This window comes from Micropterus salmoides, unplaced genomic scaffold (assembly GCF_014851395.1).
Source record: "Micropterus salmoides isolate LMB-PRFRI ecotype aquatic unplaced genomic scaffold, ASM1485139v1 Ms_hic_scaffold_9, whole genome shotgun sequence".
NCBI lineage: Eukaryota > Metazoa > Chordata > Actinopteri > Centrarchiformes > Centrarchidae > Micropterus > Micropterus salmoides.
In genome coordinates this window covers 18,744,980-18,757,190 of record NW_024044681.1, presented here as the reverse complement: position 1 = coordinate 18,757,190, position 12,211 = coordinate 18,744,980, and the positions used below count along the sequence as shown (strand labels likewise).

Below are 12,211 nucleotides of genomic sequence, written 5' to 3'. Positions count from 1 at the left end.
GATTTGCTACCAAATGAGAAAAATCCTATCTTAGACTTTTCCTGTCTCAACTTGCATCATCTTGTCACAAGATCTCTGACGTAATTGCTGACGCACTCTGCGCATGCGTTGGCGTCTGTAGCCACCTGTCGGAAGCTCCGTCTTAAACCAAACTCTTATCCAGTTTTAATCCACTCTTTTTCGTTACATTTTTAATATCCTTTTTATTTAACTTAAGTTTTACGTGGGTTAAGGATTTTAGCCATCCGACATGGATTTTAAGCTAGATGACCCGTAAAAACGCGATCAACGCTACTGATCGCAACAAAGCTCCGGTGACTATGCTAGCCGAAATAACTCTGCTCCATGAGGACTGCACGCTCCTTAAGAAAGCGAACAAGAAGATTGCTGACCTTATGGAAGACATCCGACGACTTTCAGAGGAACTCAAAGAGAAAGATTCCCTGCTGACTGGCTTTATGGATGTGGCTTCAGTACAAGCCAAACAGATTGTTTCTCTTAGCGCAACCGCTAACATCCAGGACACCGTGTTTTGGGACCCCTCTAGCCTTCCCAGGCTTTCATCCTGCTCGACTCCAAAGCATCAGTCAACCTGGGCTGAAGTGGTGGTCCGTGGCAGCAAGAGAGGCTCGGATGGGGCTGCCTCTCCTCCGCACATCGGCCTCTCCAACTGCTATGCAGCTTTGTCTAACGACACTCCGGTCCATCCAGCCTGATGCACCTGTGGCTTCGAGTCTCCCTGATACGGATCTCTTTCGGCGCACAGTGCCTGCCGACACTGTTGCATCTCCTCCACCGGCTACATCTCCTGCACTGGGCCGCCAGTCTTCCACTGGGCCTGATCGGCGGCCGTCATCCCGGTCAAAAACCTCCGCTTCCCGACGTAGGATCCTGAAGGAGGCTGTGTTCAGACGCTCCGGAGGCCGTCTCTACCCTGCACCGTCGGGTAGCCCTTCTCTCAGGTCTGTTACTGCCACTCCAACACAACACTCGGCAGCTCACACACTCCATCCTCAGTCCGCACGCAGTGTTGATGCAGATACTGCTCAGTCCTGCTCTGGAACCACACAGCCGGCATCTCCTCGTCCCCTTTTCTCCCCAACCACACTAATAATTGGTGACTCCATAACCAGAAACCTCCGTTTCTTTAACGCTACCACTCACTGCTTCCCCGGTGCCAACACGGCTGACATTTTAAAAAAACTCCAGGACCTGATGCCGTCGCTCCCGTCCTCCATCACAAGAGTGATAGTCCATGTCGGAACAAATGACACAGCTCTTCAGCAGTCTGAGCTGACAAAATCAGATTTTAACCGTCTTTTTAACTTTTTAAAGCAGTGTGGAAAGTCCGTTTTTATCTCTGGTCCCATTCCCACAGTTGGTCGCGGTGCTGGCCGCTTCAGTAGACTCCTTGGCCTCCACGACTGGCTCCAGTCCGCCTGCAGGGCTCATCGTGTGTGTTATGTGGATAATTTTAATATTTTCTGGCAAAGAATGTCTCTTTTTAAGACAGACGGACTTCACCCAAACAAACGGGGCTCAGAAATGTTAGCTGCTCACATACAGCATGTGGTGCGGTCCACACATGATTTACGTGAATGACTAATCATTCATGCAGCACACCTGGACACACCACCGGTCACTGAACACATCTCTTCCTCACTGCCACAAACAACTGTCTCCACCTGCTGGCATGTAAAGCCGTCTGCTCCCAGCGCTGCTCCAAAGACTTCTATTCCTGTCATCATCACGCATAGACCAGTAAACCGAAATGTGCACATCCCACACAGAAATATTAGTAATCTCTTAAGGATTAGGACAACTGCACCAACTCCAGCACCCAGAACAAACTCATTTAAAATGGCTCTCTTCAATGTGAGATCACTTTCAAGTAAGACTTTTATCTTAAATGATTTTATCTTGTCTGCAAATCTAGATTTTATGTTTTTAACTGAATCCTGGTTGCAGATGAATGACTATAGCCAGCTAGCTGAACTGTGTCCGCCTCAATATGATTGTTTTAGTCAACCGAGGGTCAGTGGTCGTGGTGGTGGGCTAGTGAGCGTGTATAGGAAAAATTTTAAATGTCATCACGTACGCTGTGATGAATTTAACTCCTTTGAAGTTCTCACTCTTAAAGTTGGAGGGCTGCAACCTATCATATTTGTTATAATTTATCGCCCCCCAAAACCGCCCGGAGGATTTTTAACAGAACTTCCTGAATTTTTATCTACTCTGGTTTTAAATTATGACAGAATTGTTCTTTGTGGCGATTTTAATATTCATGTTGATGACCCCAACGATGTTAATGCAACTGACTTTTTATGGCCACTTCTTTTAACTTCAAACAACATGTCAAAGGGCATACACATAACCCTGGTAATACACTGGACTCAGCATTTCCTCTGTGGAATTGGTGGACATGACCATATCTGACCACAGATGTATTGTTTTTAGCTGCGTTTCGCTTGTTACTCATGCCGCCTCACCAAGCTCCGTGTGTTCTTGCATCTTTAATGAACAAAGTGTTTCAAAGTTTTGCGCATTCTTTCAGAGCCAAAGCCAACACCTGTCTGATTCCAACACCAACAATCTGTTCGATCACTTCAATCATATCTGCTTGTCGTCACTAAATATTACTGCTCCTCTAAAGGTTAGGCCTACGTCTAAAGCTAGTAAGCAACCCTGGATAAATGACAGCATTCGCAGCCTAAAAAGGGAATGCAGGAAAGCAGAGCGCAGATGGAAAAAATCCAGTCTCCAAGTCCATTACCTCAGTCTGAAGGATTTATTAATTAACTACAATAACATGGTTAAGGATGCGAGAACACACTATTTTTCTGAACTCATTACTACACATAAACACAATCCCAGGTTTCTGTTTAAGACTGTGGATCAGCTGGTAAACCCAACCCCTCATTGTGACTCAGCTGGAAGTAATGATGACTGTGAATTGTTTTTATCTTATTTTACCAATAAGGTGGTGTCAATCAGAGCCTCTATTACCCCCGTGGCCTCTTACTCAGAGGTTCCTCACCAGCAACAAGAGAGTTTTAACCAGTTTTATCCCATCGACTTATCTGAGCTTTTAAAAACAGTATCACAAATGAGAGTGTCCTCCAGCCCACTTGATGTAATACCTACAAAGTTTTTACTGAAAGTAATGGATTCTGTTGGGACCCATTTTATCTCTGTTTTTAACAGCTCCCTATCTACTGGTTGTGTCCCTGATTATTTTAAAACTGCTTGCGTGAACCCACTTTTAAAGAAACTTGGTTTAGATCCCTCCCTCCCACATAATGTTAGACCAATTTCAAAACTGCCTTTTATTGCAAAGATTCTAGAAAGAATTGTGTCCAAACAGCTGCTCACTGTACTGGAAAATAACAAATTATTTGAAAAGTTTCAGTCTGTTTTTAGGAAGTACCACAGCACTGAGACTGCCCTGCTTAAAGTCACCAATGACCTTTTAATGTCTGCTGATGAAGGCATGTGCTCAGTCCTTGTATTCCTGGACCTTAGCGCTGCTTTTGACACCATTGATCACAACATCATGTTAGACAGACTGAGGCACTGGGTGGGGATCTCTGGTACTGCCCTAGAATGGTTTTCATCTTACCTGTCAAATAGGAAGTTTTGTGTGTCTGTAAACAACTATGTCTCCTCATTCTGTCCAGTTAAATATGGTGTGCCTCAGGGGTCGGTCTTAGGACCCATTTTGTTTTCCTTGTATCTGCTTCCCCTTGGACATATTATCCATAAACATGGCATTTCTTTTCATATTTATGCTGATGACACACAAATGTACTTGCCCGTCAGATCCACAGACCCTGGAATGCTGAGTTCACTTAATAACTGCCTTTGTGAAGTTAAAAAATGGATGTCAAATAATTTCCTCCAGCTGAACTCAGACAAAACAGAAATCCTGGTCATCGGGTCTCAGCAGATGGCAAATCAAATACTGCCATCTGCTGGTTCCCTAGTAAATCACATTAAGCCTGTGGCAAAGAACCTTGGTGTTTGGTTTGATAGTAATTTAAATTTCGAGCAGCACGCAACAAAGCTTGTTCAATCATGTTTTTATCAACTTAGAAATATAGCAAAAATTCGATCTATGTTAACTTTTAAGGACACATGACCTTTTTACACGCCTTCATCTCATCACGCCTGGATTATTGCAACAGCCTTTTCACCTGTTTAACCCAAAAATCTATTGATCAACTTCAGACTGTCCAGAACTCAGCTGCCAGGCTTTTAACCAGAACAAAGAAATATGACCACATTACTCCTATTTTAGCTTCATTACACTGGCTCCCAGTATGTTTTAGAATTGACTTTAAAATTCTATTGATCACTTTTAAAGCTCTTCATGGCCTCTCACCTTGTTATATTTCTGAACTTTTAGTCCCATACACACCAGCACGTACCTTGAGATCCTCAGGCAGAGGTCTGCTGTCTGTTCCAGAGTCTCGACTGAAAACTAAAGGGGACAGAGCGTTTGCTTGCAGGGCCCCGAGGCTCTGGAACAGCCTGCCCGAGGAAATCAGGTCGGCTGAGTCAGTGAACTCTTTTAAGTCCCTTCTTAAAACATACTTTTATAGGAGTGCCTTTCCCGATCTTATTTGACTTTATTTTATCCCTTTTATTTTATTGTATTTTACTAATTTTATATTAATTTTCCATGCTCTTATCTTGTTTTTTTGTATTATTCTTTACACTTGTTAAAGCACTTTGTAACTTGTTTTTGAAAAGTGCTCTACAAATAAGGATGATTATTATTATTATTATTATTATTATGAAGACTAGGGAAGATATGAACTTTCTATAACACGGCCCCAGGACTGAACAATTTATAAAAGGCAATCCCCTGGCAGTGGCAAATAGCTTTGGTTTTATATTTGATTTGATTACATTAATGTTTAAATTGAGATTTACAAGAAAAGTTTTATTGTTACTGTGTAAAGGGAATACCGCTGGTAAAAACACACATGTATGTACCCACATTTAAATTAAATGTGCTCAATACACTACTTTAGAATTCATTATTAAATTTTGCGCATAACAAAGCGATTAATCGCAGAAAATCTTGCGAGTAATCGCGATTAAAAATTCTAACCTAATAAAAGAAGAATTTTAAGCATTCAGAGCTGCAGTATGCATCAAACATATTTAAAAAATCTGTTAATAATGAGATTTGTAACTCCTCTGTAGCTGTGCTAAAAAAAAAGATTGGAATGTAAGAAATATATATACTATAAATCCTGTCATGGGATTAGAGATCAGTTAAAGAATGAACGTTAATTTGAAGCTTTTCCCACATATAGACTTGACTTGGGCGGGCCGTCGAGGTATATTAATGGCCACCAATGTATATTTGGCGACCCATTTTAGCATTTTGCAGAGAAACGGGAAGAGATGTTTTCTGGTATTATGTTACTAGATCTGGATACGGTGAATACTAACAAGCGCGTCCCAGGTAAAGCAATGACGCGAACCTACACATAAAACAGCTGTTTGTTATTATAAAGATACCAATTATAAAGACAAAGAATATGGGTGAAAGAATAAATTAGCACACGCAGGTAGCAGGGATTGTCTGAGCTACAGAGTGAGCTGGAAGTGAGTAAAAAGTGTTTTGCAGTAGAAAAAGTAGCTGCCTGCTCTGCCAGCTGCCTGCTCTCATTGGCTGGATGTCGATACGGCCGGTTGCTCCAGATATTTGGCAAGCATCTGGCAGATGTCGGTGCTGATTTACCCCCGATCACAGCCCTGACGGTCACCAAGCGGCAAATTGGGCTAAAAATTGTGTAATGTGAACTAAGCTTAAATGAGTAAACACTCAACAAAAAAAAGGTGTAGAATTAAAATGGTTATTCTGTCAGAAACACTGTGAAAATAGTGGTAAAATAGGTAAAATATGAACAAAAAACAAAAAAAATCAAAGGTCTCATTATCCTTTTCTGTTCTTGTTATTAATTGTAGTAGAGCGCTTCTTTCAAGTCCCTTTCAGATGAGGATCTTTTCTTACAGTCAATTCATGCTGTGTGAATTCCAGGACGCCCATGAGACGGACGTGCGAGCACAGATTCGGCTGTTATTCACAGACGTCAACGGAGAGAAAGTGACAATCCAGCGCTCAATGTCCTGCACACAGAAGGCAAAGAACTACTCCTTCAAAAGCTTGGAGCAGGTCATTACCAGAATTAAGTAAGCCATGGTCTTAGGTTTCTTTTCAAATTTTTTGTTTAAATTTTTAAAAAAATCTGGCATGGCCCCTTTCTTTACATGTGACCTCCAACATCATTAATCTAGAGATGGTGAGAAGGTGAGCTTGTCATCCAAGTGTGGTGAACTGGATCGGGAGATGATTTCTTCACTGGGTGTGTCGAAGCCTGTGCTGAATCATGTCATCTTCTGTCACCAAGAAGAGTCCAATTGGCCACTAAGCGAGGGCAAAGCACTCAAAGACAAGTTTGACTCCATCTTTGCTGCAACCAAGTAAAGCCATCTCATTCTTACATGTTTGTCTAAGCATCATGTGACCTGAAATGAATACCAAGCAAACATGGGCTGACGTATGCCATTCAGATATTGCCATTAGAAGGGACACTTTGTATCACTATTTACTATCATCTTTCTCGCAGGTACATCAAAGCTCTGGAGACGATGCGTCAGCTGCGTCTCAAACAGAGTCACACAGTCAAAGAGTGTCAGGTAGAGCTGCGCTACCTGAAGCAGAACAAGGAGAAAGCCCAGCAGATTAGAGAGACTGTAGCCAACAAGCAGGCTCAGCTGAGGGTCTCTGAAGACCTCATCCAGAAGATAGAGAGCCAGATTGCTCCACTGGAGGTTGGTTGAAAATGTATGTGTGTGTGCGCACAGTGTTTCCCACAGAATGACGGGGGGGTTGCGCATGCATTCGATATTGACTATCACCTATATACAGTGTGCAAGTCTCAAAAACTAGGCTAGGCTCCTTACATTCTTGCTAACTTTTTTAAACTGAGTCTCCAACATTGACAGCATTGTGTTGGACAGATTTATGCAGCTGTGTTCATGAGGGAGAAGGAGAAAGAGAGAGGGACAAGCAAGAAGATCTGCTGCACGAATACGCTACGTTGCTCTGCAATCAAATTTGATTTTAAAAAGGCCTAGTAAAAAAAAATCGAAAAACAATCTGTGGCGGTCAGCGTTGATATTGTGGCGGGACGCCACAAATAAATGAGAATGGGAAACACTGGTGCATGTTGATATACATTAGAGCACAACTGATACATTTGCATGCTGATATGAGCTAATTACAGATTAATTGATATTGGTGTTAATAACGGCTAATAAATGACAATAAAAACACAGAGAGACAGAAGATTTGTGTTATCGTTGCATAGTTTGTCCACCAGGGGCACTCTGAAACTCCCTTGTTGGAACACGAACCACAAAACTCAGCAATCAGCTGAACCTTGGAGTTTATTTAAAACTGCATTATTATGTTATCTTGGTGAGGTCTCATAATTGCGCATAACACATGTTAGGGATAATCTTTGTTTATGTTTGTGTTTCTAAAACGAAGAAAAATAAAAAGAATAGCTGCCGATATATTGGAATGTCAGATTTTAAAATCCTCCATATCATGATGAAGCCAACGGACGATAGTGTAGTGCAGCTAATTTTCTTTAATATGTCCAGATCTTTTTAGCATTGTGAGATTACACACACTCCTGGAGTTTAGTGTAAAGTTGTGTAAGCAATGTTTCTTTGTATGAGTATTGTTATTGTATGATGTATTTTTCACTTCTAACACAGTATTTGATAGTAGACTGTCAATCGTGACATTTGCTTAAATGACAGAATAGATGGGCATGTCTAACAATAAAGCGAGCTGTTTAGGACCTTTGTTTTCCGGAAGATTCTTACAGTAAAACATTGATATGATTTAAATAGAGCTGTAACTAACTGTCGTTTTAACTTTTTTAAAATATTTTTATACACTATTGAATGTCAAAATAATGGTAGGTCCCCATTACAAGTCAAGTTATCATAGTGACAGAGAAAAATTAATGTTTTAATTTTACAGCTGTAATAAGCAAATATATTTTAACAATTAGTTACACAAATTGTCAAGTCAAGTACAAGTTTCAGCACTAGATATTACTATTGCTCTGAAAAAAAGAAGAAAGAAAAGAACAGCTTTGTTAGATGTTCTGCATGTCTTAAAAGAAGAGAATTTTGTCAACTGGATGATCACTGTGTGTATTGGCATAGGCATGTAAGAAGTATAACAGCACTGTCCCTTTGTTATTAATAAATTTTTATAATGTTCAGAATCAACTGGCAGATATTGACATGAAACTGGGGAACGTGATGAAGCTGGACAACGACATCAAGGCCTTAGACAGCAGGAAGAAACAGATGGAGGAGGACAACAAGGAACTGGAGGAGACAATGGAACAGGTAACATAAACGTATGTAATAAATGAATGAATGAAGGAAACACTGATTCCAGCACCAAAATCACTTCTCACCCTCTATAGATATCACTAATTATGTTGGCAACACATTGGCTAAAATGTTTTTGGGAAACCTGACAAAGTGCTTGAATGACAATTAAGGATGGATAAAAAAAAAAAAGAAAAAAAGAATGGGATAGAAAATGAATCGCATTAACAAAGATGAGGTTAAAAAGAGGAAAACACAGCAGGGCTCCCCATTCGTCCCTCTCGCTCTGAGGGTTTATTTAGCTAAACACCTGCTTAATAATACCCCACACTCCACTCTGTATGAAGTATCATTCACTTAAATGGGAAACTATTAGAAAAACTGCAGATGGTGAATGAGGTTGTTGTAATTCTGTAATGACAAGGCAGTCCATCACTGGCCTGGATTGATATGAATGTCTTTTACGAATGCTGGATGTTTGTGCTCCTCTGCCTTACAGGCGCCAGGAATCTTTTCCTTCCATCTGTTTGGTGCTTCTTACTTGTATTTGTGTCGGCATTTAAAAGGGTTTGTTTTAGTTTGAGAGAGTGAAAGCATCAGCAGCTGAATGCTCTTTTATGTGTATGATGTGTATGTTTCATGTTTTCAAACAAGGAACATATAAATCAGCAAAGCTGTGTCTATTTATCCAAATCACTTTTAAATATCTACGGGTGCATATATTTTGTGGAGTCAAACCTCTGACAGTTTGCTCAGCAGTACTCATTGATCTTTAGAGCCACTCTAAGCCAGTGAACTGTGTATACGGCAGGTGTTCCAGGGTTCAGATGAGCAGCTACAGGACATTTACCAGAACCACCAGAGGACGGTGAAGGAGAAAGAGCGGAGATTGAATGACTGCCAGAAGGAGCTGGAGAGAGCTGGGCGGGAGTGTCAGAGACTCAACAGAGTCAAGGCTGATCTCTTGGTAGAACAAGGTACACACACATGCACACTTATCGGTCTGTGTAACAGGGTAAATAATCAACTTTTAACAATAGAATATTCTGTTTCTTTTTGTTGCAACATTTTTTGATAGCATATATCCTTGAGTGTACTGGCAGAACATCAGAATCCACCCTAGAAACAAGTCCTGGAAGGATTTGAAATACTATGCTAGAAATAAAATCAAATAATTTGATTGAAAAGGAAGGATGGGCAGACAGGTGGATAAACAGAGAGATTTTCTGAAGATTAAATAAGCTGCTCTCCCTGTAGCGGCCCCTTGGATTTATTGATCAAGACGCAGAGAGTTTCAAACGGGTGTCGATTTATTATTCCTCTCAACGTGCACCATGCACCATGAACACCGTGAAAACTACAGAATAAAACAGAAGAAATACAAAAGGCTTCTATGTAGCTTTACAAATAATTTGCACATAAATTGTGTTCACATATTAATCATGTTTACACACAATACAAATCATTTTAACTAACAACCAATATGAATATGAAATGAAATGTTTTTAAGCCTTTATGACAAATAAATATCACATGCTTTTAAATGAAATACAATATATTATAATTGTTCACAGAAATAATATTGCTTTTATATTGATGACATGTGCACTTAACCCATAAACAAATGAAGTAATGACATTCTCCTTTCCTTAAACAAAATCCCTTCTGATAATAATACACTAGACACATTTTCTTTCATACCTCATTCCGCTCTCCAAGGACGCTAATCAAATGGTTTTCGCCATCAGGTATCACGCTCTCTAGCTCGACACACGCTCACAGTTCGTAGGTCTTAGAAATAACATGTACAAACAATATGAAAATAATAACCTCTCTTTTTCCAGGTCGTTTACAGTTGGAGGCTGACCGCCACACTCAAAACATCAAGAACCGCGACAGTCAGGTGAGAGAGGAAAATCTACCTCTAGTCACTTGTACTACAGCACTGAACACACTGTTAATTGTTTGGATAAGATGCATCTAGCTCTTGTTTCCATCGAGGTCACTTATTGAATTTGCCTCCTTCAGTTCTCTTCACACTCACAGACCTAACGTACCTCTGCTGCAAACACGTCAGCGTTTTCCGCTTCTTATGCCGTTTTTCCATTACCAGTACCAGCTCGACTCGGCTTGACTCAACTCGGTTTGGTTGTCCTCCGTTTTCCATTGCAGATAGTACCCAGAGATAGCGCCACTCAATTTAGCTGGTCGTCATAGCAACGCCACACACAACTGCCGCAACGTAATATTCAATGCGACACACACACACCAGGAACCCACAAACAGCTGTCTCTTGTTGTATAAAATCAACGAAAAAAAATAGAACTCGTCTTCTAGACTTCTCCTCCGGTGTTCTGTTCGTTGTTGGGTGAACTGCGTTCCACCATGTTGTCATTCACCCAAACAAACCCACATTGCACGCTGCACATGCGCGCCTGTGTGTGTTGTAAAATGTGGCTAACTTTGGTTGATGCTGGACAGCATATACCATGAGTGGTAATCGAATATGGGTATAATGATAATTCAGTTTGTAACAGTTATTCTACCGTGGTTTATCATTAAACCGCTAACCATTTCATCCACAATAATTACTTGCATTTCTCTTTCTCAGGTTCGCTCTTTGTCGTCTTATCTGGAGATGGAGGGTTATGACCGACCACCCTTCACCACTCTTCAGCTTGAGAGCTTTCATAGTCACGTCACACAGAGACTGGATCAGGAAAAGGAGACAGTCAGTCAGGTTTTGGTGAGAAATGCTCTGTTTGGTTTCTGAAAACAACCGAAAGTAAGCTCTTGTTCTCCTCATGCTGTATATAATTTTTTTATAACACTGACATGACGTGACCGTTATCATTGTCAGGAGTGAATCAGTTTGATATTTTGATGATCAGTTATAAAAAAATAAATACCATTTGTTTTGCCCCCAAAGATCTGTAAACTATAATCTAATAGGCCTTGATCAAGATCCAGTAACCCAGAGTTCCTGGATGTCATTAATTTGCTCAGTCATTTATGGGCATTTTTTCACCCCTCACATTTTTCGCTTTCTTTTACGCAATATTATCACATAACCAGCTGGAACGTCATATTCTAACCATCTTAATCATTTCATAGTTTTGATGTACGCATTCTTGATGATTGCATTATAATGTTATAATTGAATTGTTACTAATTGATTTGTTGCTAATTATTTAATAATATTGTTTAAGATCAATCACAAAAGCTCTATTCATACCTATTGTACTTTTTGCAGCCCTGGTATTTAATGCTAATCGACAGTTGTGCTATTGTACATTGTTCTTAAGTTTGCAAACCTACCTGCAAGAAAGACTCCCGGTAACAGTCAGATCATAAATAAATGTGCTGTTCATTTTCGTACTACCTGATTTTTTTCCTCTTCTTATTCTACCCACTTAGGCAGACCTGCAGGAAAAGGAGCAGCAGAAGCAGCAGTCCATTGATGAAATGAGGGATAAGAAGACTGGCCTGGAGAGAACCGTGGAGTTGAAGAGAGACCTGCAGGGAAAGAAGCAGCAAGAACTAAGGAACATCAGGGCAGGGCTGCAGAGGCTGGAGGGTTCATCTAGCCGACTGCAAGAACTGGAGACTGAACTGGCTAAAGTGGTGTGTATACACGCAGTGGCTGTGATGAGGTTTTCTTAGGTGGTGTGGATTTCAACAGATGCTAAGTGTGTATAACTGCGTGTTTGCTTGATCTTTATTTTGTTTAAATTTATTGTTTAAGTCACTCTCCCTACCTTGCTGGATATGTTTG

The 12,211-nt window shown here is 40.6% G+C and overlaps 1 protein-coding gene and 1 long non-coding RNA gene across 5 annotated transcripts in view; one reads left to right on the top strand and one right to left on the bottom strand.

Moving 5' to 3' along the window:
• rad50 (RAD50 homolog, double strand break repair protein) overlaps positions 1–12,211 on the top strand; it is a 38,163-nt gene that overhangs the window by 4,964 nt on the left and 20,988 nt on the right. For all 4 annotated transcript variants that reach the window (XM_038708079.1, XM_038708080.1, XM_038708081.1 and 1 more), the window contains 8 exons: positions 6,056–6,207; positions 6,313–6,498; positions 6,645–6,849; positions 8,323–8,451; positions 9,248–9,413; positions 10,281–10,339; positions 11,048–11,182; positions 11,854–12,060. In XM_038708079.1, the coding sequence (XP_038564007.1) occupies positions 6,056–6,207; positions 6,313–6,498; positions 6,645–6,849; positions 8,323–8,451; positions 9,248–9,413; positions 10,281–10,339; positions 11,048–11,182; positions 11,854–12,060 (1,239 nt within the window). The remainder of the gene's footprint in view (positions 1–6,055; positions 6,208–6,312; positions 6,499–6,644; positions 6,850–8,322; positions 8,452–9,247; positions 9,414–10,280; positions 10,340–11,047; positions 11,183–11,853; positions 12,061–12,211) is intronic.
• LOC119895173 lies at positions 9,729–10,181 on the bottom strand. Its single transcript, XR_005443041.1, has 2 exons — positions 10,138–10,181; positions 9,729–9,793 (listed from the first exon to the last, which is right to left on the bottom strand). It is a non-coding gene; the product is annotated as an uncharacterized LOC119895173 (long non-coding RNA).